Raw genomic sequence first — 17,635 nt, 5'->3', positions numbered from 1 at the left:
GCAACTATTGTTTACAAAGTATATGTCTGAACCCACATGGGTGGGCACCACTCATGTGCATTCATACACACTATTAAGAGGTTAGGGGCTTGATACACATAACTCAGGCAACTTTCAATGAGTTCTTTTTGCCTAATGACTGTTGGCCAACTCCTTAAATGTTAGGTTCGATATTGCAGTTTATCCTTGGTTTTTGTCACTGTTTGCCTCCTTGTTGGCTTCTCTGCTTGACTTTGTCACTAGGAGGGCCATGAACCGCTGAGTCCCTGATGGAATCAGAGGCATGCCAAGAGTATGTCAAGAGGAGTTGGCAGCAACCGGGAGGTAGCCCAGATGGCTGCCTCTTCTTAATCTGTGATCAAGTCGTAATCAGTTAATCAAACCAATTAACTGATTATTGCTTTGCTCTGGGCAGAAATCAGATCAACTAATGAATCATTTGAAAACTGAAAAAGGATTGATTAACCTGATAATTCATCCACACACTGAATAATTTAACCAATTTTATATGGGGAATATCTTGTGTTAAAGAAAATTCAGCTTCTTGATTTGGTGAGATGTTGAACAGCAAGACTCAAAGAAATATTCTATCCAATTAGTCCCCTTGCAAGCCGGAACTGGAAAGCAAATATCACTGTACCAATGTCACGGTTTAGAATCTGATAGCTTCACACTAATAACTGCAGTTTATTTGTGTCTGTGTACGACATAAAATAGCTTCATGGCATGAAAATGAAGACATTAAAAGTGCATGCTCAATGAAATAGAGAAATAATTGGCCTGCCCATTGGAAAGGTTCAGTATAAAAGCTTTAAATTAGGTTTACAAAACAACAGCATTTGTCATTTTCATGCCATTGCATAGTGGTGCATTTAGTTGCAATCCACACCAACAGTCATTTAGGTTGGCTTGCTGATTCACATTACCCTAAATGTCAATTGATTAGACTATGTGTCAAGAATAGAATTCTGAAGCAGAAGGCATCCCATTTGGAAATATAGACGCTGATTCACCCCAATTTTAAAGGGGAGAAAGGAGTTATTCCCTTTTGTTTAACTTCCACTGCCAAGGTCATTGGTATAACCTGGTCTAAAATCATGAGATAAGTAAGAGATATTTTAAAACAAATGATTTATTATGTATCATTATATTTCTCTGAAAATTTGTCTTGATTTTGAAACCAAAATTAACTCAGATTTACAGTAATCCTAAAATAGATCATAAGCATGCTTGCCCTCACTAATTCACATATATATTATTAGATACTGCACTCTGGCTTCTGTCACAGTGTTCCATTGCACCAAAAGCAGTTTAATCATGCTGGCCACATGACCCGGAAAACTGTCTGTGGACAAATGCTGGCTCCCTCAGCCTGAAAGCAAGATGAGCACCACAACCCCAGAGTCGTCTGTGACTGGACTTAACCATCTAGGGGTCATTTACCTATTACCTCTCTTATCTAAGTAGCTTGGGTGGTATCTATTGCATTTGGATGGTTAAATTTAGATGAAAATGAACATTTAGGTTTCTCATGGAACTATGGAGATGACGACCCACTTAATAGCCCCTTTCCTACATGATATAAATCGTGGAATGGAAAACAGTGACTGCAAATCCAACATCCATGCATTCATATCTATATCTAAAAGGAGCTCATGTGCCCTCCTAGTCTTTTCCTTCTTACAATCATATGATTTATGAAAGGGGGTAATGAATTTTCATAATAAGAACTGCATATTATTAGCAAAGACACTCAATGAAGGTGAAAAGTTTTAGTGCTAATAACAATGTGAAAAGGGTATTGACGTTTCTACAGCAACCAGAAATGTACACCATTATTTCAAAATCATTATGTGTAATTCCGTTAACAGCTTTTTCAGCAACTACAGTTGTAATGTGAAAACCAATGTAAACGGTAGCACAGCCAAACATAAGGCAAGTCGACTGAGCTATTGAATGAAAACGTGTGTTTGTATCCCACCCCCCGTCCCCTGGCAGGGCCTATGTTCAATAAAAAGTACGATTGAAACTTCATTTTGAGATGATTTTTCTGTTTTGAGGAAGACTAGAAATGCCTATTCAGTCTTTTCACTCCTTCAGCTATTGCTCTGCTGCCTCCCTAAGTCAGTATTTTTGGTCAAGTCTGAGAGCATTTGCACTTGCTCTCATCAGTGGATATGGAGCCTATGAAAAGTTTTGTCTATTTTGCCTTTCTTCATTATTTGAGAACACGACTGCAACAACACTAAACGAATATCAGCTGCCTATGCTGTAAAACATCTTACTGTGCTGCAAAGGCTCTTCAGTGCCTTAAAGTCTCTAATTTTCTAGCCCTGGTCCCAGGAAATATGTCTATGTAGAATCATAGAATCATAGAGTTGGAAGAGACCACAAGGGCCATCGAGTCCAACCCCCTGCCAAGCAGGAAACAGCATCAGAGCACTCCTGACATATGGTTGTCAAGCCGCTGCTTAAAGACCTCCAAAGAAGGAGACTCCACCACACTCCTTGGCAGCAAATTCCACTGTCGAACAGCTCTGGTCCTTATGACATCACTTCTGGGTGACATGCCAAGCAGATAAGCATTAGAGTGGGAAACATTGAACTTCATCCATTAAGAAGTATCAAAAGGCAACTTTATTAAACTTAATGATTTTATTTTTATTTTTTTGCAGTGAGGTAACAGCTTATAGCGTCTTGCAAAGAGATATGAGAAAGGGCAGGTTTTTCTTATCTTTTGTTATTGGAATTGACCCTCAGGATCTCTAGGCCTCAGCGAGAGCTTAAGCAAGCTTAGATCAAGGAAGGATTTTGAAATTGAATTTATTCAGATTAGCAAAACCTTCCATGACAGGATTTACTCTCAACAAGCTGTTGCCAAGTTGGAGCATACAAAGCGCCACCCATTTTGCTGGTATACAATCAACTCGTTCTAAGGAGGGAGGGAAGGAGGGAGAAAAGAAAGCTGCTGGCTGGCATCAATAAAAACATATAACTGAAATGTAAATATACTGGAGGAAAATGTTTTCTATTTGATCTTCCCTTTTTCTGTATTTTTTTTAATTATTATATATTTCCTTCAAAGAAACACTAAACCAAAAATCAAAATCATAGCTGAACGTTGTCTTCAGTTAAGAAGGATCTTAACAAGATTAACAAACATACAGAAATGAGGGATGCAGCGCCTATATACACACTTACCTAGAAGGAAACCCCAGTGAGCTTAATGAGACCTATTTCTTCTGAGAAGACGTGTAGGACTGAAGCCTTCAGAAAAGATAGGCACAGATTTAAGAAATGCACTATTGAAGAATTATTGTTGAACTAAGAAATAATCATAAACCGTTTACCAGAAAACAGTTTGTTTAGTAATGGAATAGTAGAGCTTCTTTCCGTGTTTTGTTATACTGTATTATCTTGAAGTAGGGATTCGGGTGGCGCTGTGATCTATAGCACAGAGCCTAGGGATGCCGATCAGAAGGTCGGCGGTTCAAATCCCCGTGACAGGGTGAGCTCCTGTTGTTTGGTCCCAGCTCTTGCCCACCTAGCAGTTCAAAAGCACATCAAGTGCAAGTAGATAAATAGGTACAGCTCCAGAGGGAAGATAAACAGCGTTTCTGTGCACTGCTCTGGTTTCACCAGAAGCGGCTTAGTCATACTGGCCACATGACCCGGAAAAACTGTCTGCGGACAAACGCCGGCTCCCTCAGCCTATAGAGCGAGACGAGTGCCACAACCCGAGTCGTCTGCGACTGGACCTAATGGCCAGGGGTACCTTTACCTTTATTATCTCAAAAATAGGGTTACCATATTTCAAAAAGTAAAAACCAGGACACCCTGAAAGCCAAAATGGGGCCTAAACCCCAATGCAAATGGATCTTGAAAATCAGTTTCCTCCAAGAGCACCTCAATCTGGTCCAACTGGGTATGCAGCAGTTGGGGTACATTTGCAGAGTCCCATTAGGTTTGCAGCAATTGCTTTCCGGCCTTGCCAAATAGACTGGTGCAAAAAGAATTAAATTGGGTGGACCTCTTTCCCCATCCCAAAGAGCTGATCAGCATGATCATTGATTTTCTAACGCACTTCAGCATCCACAGCACAGGTAGCTGAACTGGAGAGACAAGCAGCATATAGCAGCCATTTCTGTGCCTGGTTCCTCATCCAGCAAGTGATATCTGTACTCCCATAGATCATGGGAATATAGTAAGCTGCCTTATACCATTGGTCCAAGGGGCTCAGCATCATCACTTCTGATTGACAATGGCTCTCCAGGGTTTCAGGCTGGAGTCTTTACCAGCCGCACCTCGAGACTCTACCAGAGATTGAACCTGGGTCCTTCTGGGTGCTAAGCATGTTCTCCATCACTGAGCTACAGTGCTTCCCGAAAAGCACGAATCATATCAACTGGATCAAGTCATAAAGATTTAGCTGGCTAATACTAAATACTTTGCATTTCTTAAATTTTCAAGATAATCAGTACTGGGCTTCACAGAGGAAGCTTGGGGGCCTCTTTTCAGTCACACGTGATGTTTCAAAGCCCTTAGTGATATAATATAAACTATCTGTGCTTGAGATTGTCCATGGAGGACTCACTCTGGTACTCCAATCCTCAGAGGTTAAGTAAGGACAGAATCTGTCATGGCACCCAGTCATGGAATTTCCCCCAGAATTGTTACTTGTGACCTAAGCACTCTTCATACGCACATACTTTATGTTAGAGTGAAAAAGAACTTTATTTCAGAAGTTTGCTCTAAACATATGAAGGCCTGGGCAGAGCCATGTGACCTTGGGGGCAGGACTTAATTGGCCCTGCACCTTCTTTGTATCCATATTGCTCCTTCATGTGAGTAGTATGAGGAGTGGGCTTACTTTATTATCATTTAGGCATCTAAATGGTGGAAACTGTTTTGGGCTGTTATTCTGTTTGCATACTTACTTAAGAGTAGACATGTAAAATACTGTCTTGTTATTCTTCCAACCTTTGCAGTGCTATATTTAATTGTGATCTCTTGGGTTTTATTGCCATGGTGCTGTAATTTTGATTTTTAGCTGTTAAGTGATTTTAAATTGTTATTTTTTTATTCTATTTGCATACCCTTAGGCTGTCCCAAGGAAAAGTGGGACATTCTGGGATCAAATCAGAAACCGGGACGACATCTTTACATCAGGGACGTCCCTGGAAAATAAGAACACATGGAGGGTGTGTATTTGTATTATTGTTCTTAATTTCTGTTTGTAACCTGCCACAAAAGCTATGTGCAGAAAATAGGAAGATATCTTACTCTGCAATTTAATGCATGCTTACTCAGAAGTAAGTACCAGTGTGTTCACTGGGGCTTATTCCCAAGAAAATGTGCACAAGTAGCTTATATAAAAATAATAACTCAGTTCCCAATGAGTTTGGTTTCTTTTGTACCTAGAAATTAGCAATAAATATTTAATTTTTAAAATTTAATGTGACTTCTGAATAGAAATGAATAGAATAGAAAATATACACTCATTTATTTTATTTAGAATCATTTATTTTTTATTGTTTTAATTTATGATTTGCCTTCTTCACATGTGTCAAGCAATTTACAAGTTATAGGTGTAGAGAAAGAATATTGCACATGTGTTTATTTTACAATTTTTATCTTCTTTTTATTTTTATATTCATGTAAAGCCCAAAGTTTATTCAGCTCAGATTGTAGATCCATTCCTGGGAAATCTAGAGACCTTTTTCTTGTTTCGTTTCATCCTTTCCTATTAATTCATGCTTTTCAAACCCTGTTTAGGACAAATTGGATTTTCTTTTGATTTGTGAAACCTGTTACTTCATATATTTAACAAAAGGCTAATTTCCATCCATAAATGAAATGTTTTAAAAAGAAAATGGTTTCCCTTAGCATTAACACAGACTTTATAAGTTATTTCTGTGTGGGGTTTTTTAATACCCGTGAAATACTTGTGCCTTGAATAGCCCTTTTAAATTTAACCAGAATATCTTTTTTTATAATTGATTTTAGCATTGAGTACTATTTGGCACTATTTCAATCAGCTTCTCTTTTAAAACAAAATAACTAATTCTCCTGCTTTTAAGAGCAATTGGATTATTGCTCATTCAAAGTCTATTATACTCTTCAACCCCATTTTTGTTCATAAATGAGCTGGAAGTATATGACATATTTTGAATGAGTTAAAACTGGATGGGTTTTCAGCAGTGGTACAATATAAAATTATTAATAAATTTAGAATATTAAAGACAAACAATGTCCCATGCTAAAACGGAGAACTTCTTCAGGGGTTTGTTTTCAAATGTTTCAACATCTGTTAACTTAAAGTTCTACTAACAATACAATGCTTGGATACAAACCTTGCACCTAAAATAAAATGCTTGCTTCATGCAAATACAATAACCTTGCTTTTAAATTTGAAAAAAAAATAAAACAAACCTGAAAGGCGCTATTTTCACAGACTGTTTTATGTACACAAAATTGAAACCAGAGAATTAATATTAAACCGACCATAATTATTAACCTTGGATTAAATTTTATCTTTTATAGAGAGCCAGAGCAACTGCCACCAAAATACACTCGAACAATATTTTATATGTGAGCTTACATAACTTTCTTGCTTCCCTGCTGGAGTATACGTATGCATAGATTGCAAATTATTAATTTGTATACATGCCTAGTTATGATTCCATTGGCTCTGACATTAGGCTTGTTTCTTGTAATAAAGGCCACTGTTGTATGTATACTATCTTAAATGGTCTTTTTGTGACCTTGGTCTGTACCCTCCAACAAATGAGCAGGATTTTTTCCCCCCGATGGACATTGGGAGGGGGGGAATCATCATTATCCATGCGATGCACCAAGGCATACAAACTTCCTTGTGACCGTATTTAAAGAAACGGACACAAAGAAATAGTCATTGCAGTTACAATAGGGGAAATCTAGTATGCATTTCCAAGGAATCACATTTTGGGGAGAATTACAGAATAATTACACATATGCTTAGATCACGAGCATTCAATGAAGCGGACAATATTTTGGGGATTTAAGATGTTGGTGTTGTGGTCGTCTCTAAGAAACCAGGATAATTCAGACATTCAAATGCAAAAATGCACCATTTGGAGAGTGTAATGCAGTCTGTTCTGGTCACTGTTACAAATTCGGAAAGGATTCCCTGGCTGCAGACATTAGCCACTTAATACTTAAATCTGTTTCCAAATGTAAAGCATAGAACAAAAGTGCTTTGCATTAATGAAATGTATCCTAACACTAGGTGTAGTGACACATTTCATTAATGTGTCACACCGGTGACATAAAATATAATTACAAAAGATATGCCTGTCGCAGAGACTGATAGAATCTTTGGATTGTACCAAAAATAGATAGAAATGTCTGAAGAACTTTAAATAAAAGCCAGGATGTGCAAACTGTTAACAGGAGTTTTGAGAGCCATGAATATGTGCATTGACTTTATTTGGGTTATAGGATCAAACCATGAAAAATAGTCCAGAGCAAAACAAATAAGGAGGGAAATAGAAGTAGGCAATAATAAAATATTTCTAAATTATTACAATGTAATTGGCACCCTGTACTTAACTCCGAGCTCTCTGAATTTTGCCTTCTAATTCCCATTCTTTCTCCCTAGCAGATGATTGGTGACTTTTGCATACAACCAGATCAGAGCTAGCTCTGCATGTGCAATCCTGACTCCTCAATCAAATGTCCAATCCCTGGGAAATGTGAGCACATAGCTGTTTGTGCGTACATTTCCTCCTGTTGGATCAGGGCCAGCAAGTTCAGCAGCCTTGAGAGTATAACAATAAGCAGCATTGAGCTATGAAAAGTGCATTTGTGGTAACTGGTATTCAGAAGTGACCAGTTTATTTTTTTCCATAAGGAGGGATATTAACAGCAATATTGATTGTGTAATAGAAGGGAGCTCACGTAATGTTAAAAATTGTTGGCTAATTTCAGCATGTAAGTAGGGCTTTTAGAAGGATCACAGCATTTCTAAATCATTATTTTTTAACACATTGAATTATATACATAGAAGGAAGTTAACTGGGTTCCTTGGAGTTCTGAAACAGATAAAATTTAGTAGTTAGGTAAAAATATCAGTGCTGATAAGCAGTTCGATCCAACTTATTGAAGAGTTATTAATTCTCTCTGATCACCAAGAATGTTAATACCAATGTTAACACCATTACCATATTTAATTAATTACTTTTAGGTGGATTCAAGTTACAAGCAAGGAGATTCCGACTAAACAGGAAGAATTTTCTGACGGTAAGATCTGTTTGACAGTGGAACAGACTCTCTTGGAAGCTGATGGACTCCTTCCTTGGAGGTCTTTAAGCAGAGGTTGGATGGTCATCTGTCATAGATGCCTTAGTTGAGATTCCTGCATCACAGGGGGTTCAACTAGGGACTAGATGATCTTCAGGGTCTCTTCCAACTCTACAATTCTATGATTGTATGTGCTGTTGGAGGGAGAGATTGAGAGGGAGCTTAGTTTGGGCTTTGTAAGCATCTTAGGGTGCTGACTTTCCCTAGAGATCTGATATGTTTGAGCAGTGATTCTGGTCATCTATGAAGTGTTCAAGCTGCGTGTTTCCACTTTTGCTCAACCTGTATATCTATAAAGAAATATCAATATTGCAAAATGGCAATAAGCCTCCAACAACTTCCTTCCAAACAGAACCAAACCCAAGTTACTGCTGCAATCCTGGAACTTCTCACCTCAGTGGGATGAGCATGACAATATCATTACAGTGGTACCTCGGGTTAAGAACTTAATTCATTCTGGAGGTCTGTTCTTAACCTGAAACTGTTCTTAACCTGAGGTACCACTTTAGCTCATGGGGCCTCCTGCTGTTGCCACACCGCCGCCACTCGATTTCTGTTCTCATCCTGAAGCAAAGTTCTTAACCCGAGGTACTAGTTTTGGTACAGAGTCTGTAACCTGAAGCGTATGTAACCAAAGGTACCAATGTACAGGTTTGCAAAGTACGGTAAGAGTAAATAAATGGGCCTAATTCATAAACAACTAAATGCCAACCATGATTCATAAGAAAGAAGAAGCAAGTGTGAATATATAAAAGCAAACGTATAGCAAGTTTTGTTCAGGTGTAATATTTAGTTACAGCAGGTTGCAACCTTAATTTTTTAAGCCTTCTCATTCCTGCTGCTTTTCAGTTTGTCAAGAGGACTGAAGCTTAAACATTTAATTATTTTGATCTCACTCTCCACACATTAGTCTTAAATGTTCATACTTTATTTTACTTGGAGTTGATAACTGTTTCTTCCATTGCACTAGTTGATCATGAGTGTGTGCATTTGTGCATCTTTTTCTTTTTGTTCCAGTTCAGATTCAGGTTCTGTTCCATTATTTATTTTGTCTCAGGCTCAAGTTCAGTTTGAATCCCTGTTCAAAGGATACACACATGGAAATTTTCTTTTGTGTCCTCTTGCCCCTGCGTATTGAATGTGAAGCTGAATGCCGGTTAGTTCAGGAGTTATAACAGGAAATTGATCATCCCAGCGTACCAGTACATATGAAATGTGCAGTCATAAGTTTAGGGTATTCTTTAGGGAACTGGATAAATTCATGGAATATGGCTCTGTCAACAACTATTAGCTAAATGCAAGCCTCCAAATACTAAATTCTAAGGAGCAACAGCAGGAAAAAACCCTTTTTGTGACCATACTGAGGCCTTCATTGGCTGCTATTAAAAACAGGTTAAGTTCTACAGGTTTCAGTGGTGCTTACTCCCAGGTAAGTGGAAATAAGATTGCAGCCTTAGTCTGATTCAGCCTGTAACCTCCTTGCCTCTGTCACCAGATGGCAATACCAAGATCTTGTTGACTTGATCGTATATCCTGATAACCTCTTACCAAACAAGCAGATAACAAAAAGGGATGCTCTCGGCACCATCATTTGCTCTTTCCTTGCCTTTGTTTTCACCTCAAGAATAATTAACAATGTCCTTTCCTCAGGTAAGGTAAAGGTAAAGGTAAAGGTACCCCTGCCCATACGGGCCAGTCTTGACAGACTCTGGGGTTGTGCGCCCATCTCACTCAAGAGGCCGGGGGCCAGCGCTGTCCGGAGACACTTCCGGGTCACGTGGCCAGCATGACATCGCTGCTCTGGCGAGCCAGAGCCGCACACGGAAACGCCGTTTACCTTCCCGCTGGTAAGCGGTCCCTATTTATCTACTTGCACCCGGAGGTGCTTTCGAACTGCTAGGTTGGCAGGCGCTGGGACCGAGCAGCGGGAGCGCACCCCGCCGCAGGGATTCGAACCGCCGACCTTTCGATCGGCAAGTCCTAGGCGCTGAGGCTTTAACCCACAGTGCCACCTGCGTCCCTTTCCTCAGGTAGGCTCCTTTCCTTTCCTGCGTCCCTTTCCTCAGGTAGGCTCCTTTAAATGTCACGGAGAGCACATCAACCAAGACATCAAGCAGGGGAGGAGTGTGATTCTCTTTTTGTCTAAAGAAATAAGACCATTGATTCAGAATGATTAACCTTTGAATCACACATATTCTTGCTCCAGGAATATAATAAACAGATCTTAAAAGAGTCTGGTGGGAGCAGATGCATGTAAATGCAGCAAGCATAATCAGTGCTCACTTCTTTGCCCTGCAGATGGCTCCAAATACAAAGGGAGCCAGACACAGGAAGCTGCCTAATACTGAGTCAGCCCATTGGTCCATCCAGCTCAGTATTGTCTGCACTGACGGGCAGTGGCTCTCCAGGATTTCAGGCCGGAAATCATTCCCAGCCCTTTGCTGGGGATTGAACCTGTGACCATCTGCATGCTAGGCAGCTGCCCAACCATTGAGCCACAGCTCTTCATATCTATTGGCCATGATCTCATGGACTCATATGTCAGCGGAATAGTTTAGATGTGCAGAACACATATATCCATATACAGGGGTACCTCAGGTTATGAACTTAATTTGTTCCGGAGGTCCGATCTTAACTTGAAACCGTTCTTAACCTGAGGTGCGCTTTTGCTAATAGGGCCTCCCACCGCTGCGTCATTTCCGTTCTCATCCTGGGGCAAAGTTCTCAACCTGAGGGCCTACTTCCAGGTTAGCGGCATCTGTAACCCGCTTTTTCTATATGCAGTAACAGCAGCAAGAATATTATTGGCCCAAAAATGGAAGCAAGAAGAATTACCAATGAATGAAGAATGGAGGATGAAAATAATGGACTATGCGGAACTCAACAAACTAAAAGGAAGGATTCGAAACCGGCGGGACCAGAAATTCACCGAAGACTGGAGTAAATTTATGGATTATTTGAAAAGTATTTGTGACGACCAGACGACGTTTGTAGGTTTACAAGAAGTTCTGTGAGGAATAAGATAAGAAATATTGTAAAAATGTATAATAAGAGATGATATGTTAAAAGAAGTAAAGGCAATATTAAATTAGGAAATGCATAATAAGTGATTTAGACGAAGGATTATCAGAGGTGCTGATGGAAGTCCAATAAATTTGTGATAAACTGTGTGGTATGTTTTATAATTTTATATGATAAAAACCAATAAATATATATAAAAAAGCGGAGTCTGTAACCCAAAGTGTTTGTAACCCAAAGCATTTGTTACCCGAGGTACCACTGTACCTGCTTTCATTTAAAAATATTTTTTAATGTGATTAATTTATGTGTTTTCAAGCTAAATCATATACACATACCAGAGTAAGTATGCCATCCTATACCATTTTTTCTGAAAGAAAGCCCTATAGCACTAACTTGGATTTGTTTCTGAGGAGATATATATAGGATTCACTATATGTCTAACTGTACTCATTTACTTCTGAGTGGATATTTATATACTTGCACTGTAAAGTCTGAAGACAAACAGTCAGGTTGTGTATCCACATTAGTGACCAGAGGAGAAATGAGTGCTGGGAGGAGTGCAGAGAGAAGATACACCATGGTGCATCTGTATCAGCACAACCAGACACCTTCAGCTGCCCCTGCTGCAATAAAGCATGCCTGTCCCGTATTTATATGCCTTTTGTCTTTGTCCATGGAGTTTTCTTGGCAGGGATACTGGAGTGGCTTGCCGGTTCCTCCTCCAGGTGGATCACGTTTGGTCAAAACTCTCCACTATGACCTGTTCATCTTGGGTGCCCTGCTCGGCATAGTTCATAGCTTCTCTGAGTTCTTCAAGCCCCTTTGCCACGGCAAGGCAGTGATCCATGAAGGGGACAGCAGCCACGAAATTAAGAGACACCTGCTTCTTGGGAGGAAAGCAATGACAAACCTAGACAGCATCTTAAAAAGTAGAGACATCACCTTGCCAACAAAAGTCCGTATAGTAAAAGCTATGGTTTTCCCAGTAGTGATGTATGGAAGTGAGAGCTGGACCATAAAGAAGTCTGATCGCCGAAGAATTGATGCTTTTGAATTATGGTGCTGGAGGAGACTCTTGAGAGTCCCATGGACTGCAAGAAGATCAAACCTATCCATTCTGAAGGAAATCAGCCCTGAGTCCTCACTGGAAGGACAGATCGTGAAGCTGAGGCTCCAATACTTTGGTCACCACATGAGAAGAGAAGACTCCCTGGAAAAGACCCTGATGATGGGAAAGATGGAGGGCACAAGGAAAAGGGGACAACAGAGGATGAGATGGTTGGATAGTGTCTTCGAAGCTACAAACATGAGTCTGACCAAACTGTGGGAGGCAGTGGAAGACAGAAGTGCCTGGCGTGCTCTGGTCCATGGGGTCACGAAGAGTCGGACACGACTAAACGACTAAACAACAACAACTCCCGTATTGGTCACAGCACAGCCACAGCAGGCGCTGAGACTCTCCAACAGTTTGATTTTCAATGTCACTTGAATGCCAACAAAGTACCATCAATCTCAGGAGGCTAGAGCAGGTCTCCTGCAAGGAAAGGCAGTGATATTTGGGGCTGTTTAGTTTAGAAAAGAAAGGCAAATAAGGGAGGCACGATAGACATGCATGATGTGGAGAAAGTGTTTCTCATAGTACTAGAAACCAGGTCAACCAATGAAGCTGAAGGTAAGGATATTCAGGTTAGACAAAAGGAATCCATCTCGTGAACTACTGAACTCACTTTCACAAAATATGGTGATGGCCACTAATGCTGTCAGATTCATGGAGGATGTGGCTATCTTCTCTTTCTTCTTCTTTGGCGATCACTTGAAGCCAAGTAAAATTGTCTTCCAAGAACACGGTCTTAATAATGAGTCCGTAAGTGACTGTGGAGGCCAATTCTGGAGTCATACGTCCTTCTGGAGTCCTTCCACAGTGGGGACATAGGTTTCCAGGTGGAAGTTGATCATGGTGAGGGTTTGCCAAGCATGCCTTCTTAGCATGTTTCTCCCTTTTGTCCTGAGTTCAAGCATCTTCAAAGCCCATGACACCTTTGGTAAAGACTGTTCTCCAATTGGAGTGCTCGCAGGCCTGTGTTTCCCAATTGTCAGTGTTTATATTAATTTTTTTAAGATTTGCCTTGAGAGAGTCAATGTGGCTATCAATGGCTACTACTCATGATGGCTCTATACTACCTTCAGGACTCTACACTGAAGATAGCCAGGAATTCCTTTGCACTGGAGATTTTGGGCATCCAAAGCAAAGGTCTAATTTCTTAGTGATGAACTATACAGCACTTCCTATGTAATTTTTATGCATGACAGCATAGTTTATGGAAACAATTCACGTTCTGCATTAAAGCATACTGAAACCAAGGAATGTGTATGATCAAGTCTGTAACCAATGGCAAATTAAATCAAGGGGATATCAAAACACTTTAAACCAGCAAGAATGGTTTCTTTTCAAATGCCAAAGCTTCATCATACAGTGGTTGCAATTATTTACTGTAGGTGTAAAGCATAATTAGAATATGATTTTTTTTAATGGCACAAAAATTCTATGAGGGTTCTACAGGCTGCCAAAATCTGCATAAGAAAAAGGCTAAGAAAAAAGAAAAAGGCTGAGGATTTGCATCTGGTACCCTTGCTTATTAAGAAGGGAAATATGAAATCTGCTCCATACTTTGGGATAGACTTTTGTGCTCCTTATTCTTCTAGTGAAAAATTAAGTCACTGAATTTTTTGTTTTGGTTTTTCCCCCTGCTAGTCTAGATATGGTATTGTCAAGCATTCACACCCAAAAGCAGGGGGTGGGGGTGGGAAATCTATGAAACTTTTGTCTTCTCAGGGAAATAAAGCAGCAATCAGAAAGAACTCTCCATTTGTGCCAGTATCCTGGTGGCAACTCTTTAAACAGGTTTATGAATGTGCTGAACAAAGGTCAAACTGAAAGACACACAAATAATTAAGTTGCTGAAGGCTGCATTTGGGTAGTTCCGAGTGTAGTATTTCTTTGATTGATAGCTCTGAACTATACCTGGGGGTTTCAGCAGTATCATTTTATTCTAAAACAAATTCACAGCTATTATTTATTACAGGTGATTCAGTCATTTTTCCTGAGGGCAGAGTCTCTGCTGTAAAGGTACCAGTTTCCCTTCCTTCAAGCTGCAATATTTTATTGCTTGAAAAATGACCGCCTCCTATTTTATTAGGGCAATCTGTGCTAAAACAGTTGTTGAGTGGTATGTGAGTGCGTGAAACTGTCATGGACCTATCTGTGGTGTGAGTGAAATTGTAGGAACAGTATCCATTCTGCTGTAGGCTGACTCTGCCAGTCACATTGAGCTGTACCAGACTAAACATTTGATGTAGTTCAGTCTATTTCAGGTGCATCAAGTAAGCCACTACCATCCTAAAAGAAAACATTACATAGGAATGCATTATAGATCATGTGTTCCCCCTCCCACCCTTGTCTTTTTCTCTAAATGAAATAGCCCCATATGTTGTAATCTTTTATCATTGGGTAGTTGTTCCAGCCCATTGATAAAAATTATTCCAACTCCACAATATTCTTTTAGAGATGTCCTTTGGAACCAAGATAATACCCTTAGCATATGCCTGTCATCAAATGAAAAGCTAATGGACATAGAAATAGAAAAGCAGATAGCTGAAGTGATGGAGGTATGGTATCTTGGGGACACCAGGGTCTAGCAAATTTGTCATTTATGGTTATACCCTTCTCCCAATGGTTATCTTACTTAGAATCATAGAGTTGGAAGGGACCCAAGAGTCATCTATTCCAACCCCCTGCAATGCAGGAATCTCAGCTAAAGCATCCATGACAGATGGCCATCCAACCTCTGCTTAAAAACCTCCAAGGAAGGAGAGTCCACCACTTCCCAAGGGAGACTGTTCCACTGTTGATCAGCTCTTACTGTCAGAAAGTTCTTCCATATGTTTATGGAATCTTCTTGCTTGTAACTTGAAGCCATTGGTTCAAGTCCTACCCTCCTGCTCTCCCTTAGTTGCTGGCTACTTCCCCTGGTTGTGGGAAAGAGTGGGAACAACTTTTTAGTTTGGCTATGGCAGTAACTTGAATCACACCACCATTATCAGTAATATATAAAACAGTGAAAAGTGTGAATTGGTGGCATGTCCATGGTACAGGTATATAAACAACCAGAAAATAAGGTGATTTTTTGTTAGTTATTTTATTTTTATTTTTATTGTCCTTGTTGAAAGATTAGTGTAGTAAGTTGTGGTCAAATTAGTGCACCATATAAGAACAAAAGGGGGAAGAGGGAAATGGAGCATTTTGCAGTGGAATCCTTTCTAGTGCTATTTTTCTAGAAAAAGAAGTGCCAGAGCTTAACACGAACTTTTCCCTTTTTTTTTTTGAATGACAATGGTGCCCACCTGAGAGGTTCCAGAGCTGAGCTCCAATGAGCTTCAGCTGTGTGTGTGTGGGGGGGGAGCCCAAATCCTTTCTATGAATATTGTATACTCCTATGGCTGTTACTTGCATTGGGAGGAAAGTTCATATTGGCATCAATGAGTCTTTTCCCTTCTATGCAAATAGCATCGGTGTGTGTGTGTGTGTGTGTGTGTGTGTGTGTGTGTGAACAATACTGGGACCATGCTGAAGGCAAGGGTTACATTTCCTTCCCTCCCCCAGCCCATGGTTCTGATCTGGATCCCCCCCCCCTTCCACTCAACAGTCTGAAATTCAGAACAGAGAGCAGAATCTAAACAATTAGATGATGTCTGGGGCATCCCCTTGGCTGTGGCCTGACTCTTAGGAATACTTAACATAATAGATAATCAAGCCCTGCTTCAGCTGCACTTCTACAATGAGACAATCTGTAACAGCAACAGCTCAGACAAATTGTGACCGGAAGATTAATGCTACTTGATATAATATATGGCAGCGCTGAGCAGAACTGGAGGAATACATTTATTTAAAATTGTTATCATCTTGCCAATGATTATTAAGACAATGTGCAGTTTGCCAAAATACCGTATTTTTCACTCTATAACACGCACCAGACCATAACACATACGTAGTTTTTAGAGGAGGAAAACAAGAAAAAAAATATTCTAAATGAAATAGTGGATATATGATTTTTGTGGTTCATGCTGTGGCCACAGACATGTGATCTGATAGTGAGTTTGGAGTAGCCCAATGCAAAAATCGTGAGGATCCATGTGGATCCATACTTTGTAACCACAGAGGAGGTAAGGAAGGGAAACCATGGATCCTCTGCTCACGACTGCAGCAGATCCCCCCCGCCACCCGCAGGCATTCGCTCCATAACATGCACAGACATTTCCCCTTACTTTCTAGGAGGAAAAAAGTGAGTGTTATGGTGCAAAAAATACGGTATGTATCAAGCCACCTCTCTCCTTGATTACGGCTAATCTCAACCTGTTCATTTTTATTGTTTGGTCTAGATATACATCATACAATGCCCATGGGTCATTCATATTTGGAAGCTGATCAGCTGCGACTGATTGTAAAAGAAAATAAAAATAAATGCAAGCTGAGGTCATCATAAATACTTATGCTCTGCATTTGTAAGAAATCAATCATTTAGCATGGCAACACCTACACTCTAGAACTCCCTTCCTTATTCACATCAGGCAGGAGGTGACCAAAAGCATTTTTGTTCAGGCAAGCCTATCCAGACATGCAGAAGTCAACATGTGTTTGAATCTGTTTTTAGCTTTTTGTAGATTTTCATTATTATTACTGTTGGAATTTTTCACTGACAGTTTTAATGTTTTGTGTTTTTTGTGTTTGTTTGTTTTTTGTACATTGTTTATAGGTTCTGTTTACAACCAAGTATTATATACATTATGATAAATGAATGAATGAATGTAATTTTATAATCTGCTTTAGTTACAAATTTAGCCCATGCAGTCCTTAAGAGTAACCTTTCCCAGTCAAGCCACCATTCACCAATGGTCCCAGGATAGGTGGCTTATTTTGTAAAACTGATTAAAATACGGCATAGCACTTAGTGGCAAATGGTATGGTGGGGCAGCAGCTGCTTCAATGTGAAGAGTGCACATGTATTTCTATGGAGCTACTCAAAGCTATGCGGAACCTCTAGGATTGGCTGTGTGCAAAGGAGGTTCATGTTCTGAAAATAGTTGGGCTTAAAGTGCATAACTAGGTTTAATCTTGCTTTTATGGACATCGAAAATCTCCTTCTTTCCAGCAATTGATGCAATTACTGCTGCACAGAAAGAAAATGACAAAATGTTATATAGCACTATTGTCACAAAT

The 17,635-nt window shown here is 39.9% G+C and overlaps 1 protein-coding gene across 1 annotated transcript; it reads left to right on the top strand.

The window, feature by feature from the left end:
* The first annotated feature begins 4,825 nt into the window (after window positions 1-4,825).
* Window positions 4,826-11,466, top strand: LOC307215779 (uncharacterized protein). The gene is made up of 4 exons (XM_079975497.1): window positions 4,826-4,844; window positions 5,103-5,201; window positions 8,225-8,280; window positions 11,125-11,466. Coding segments are annotated over exons 1-4 (387 nt in total). The 5' UTR covers window positions 4,826-4,842; the 3' UTR covers window positions 11,355-11,466.
* Window positions 11,467-17,635: the final 6,169 nt, after the last annotated feature.

Source organism: Podarcis cretensis (assembly GCF_951804945.1).
Source record: "Podarcis cretensis genome assembly, chromosome: 1".
Classification (NCBI taxonomy): Eukaryota; Metazoa; Chordata; class Lepidosauria; order Squamata; family Lacertidae; genus Podarcis; species Podarcis cretensis.
Note: the sequence above shows the minus strand (reverse complement) of the source record. Positions and strands in the feature narration are given on the sequence as shown.

Coding starts and splice junctions, on each gene's coding strand:
- LOC307215779 (XM_079975497.1), top strand. Junction 5,202..8,224: donor AAAATAAGAACACATGGAGG/GTGTGTATTTGT, acceptor AATTACTTTTAG/GTGGATTCAAGTTACAAGCA. Junction 8,281..11,124: donor ACAGGAAGAATTTTCTGACG/GTAAGATCTGTT, acceptor TTCTATATGCAG/TAACAGCAGCAAGAATATTA.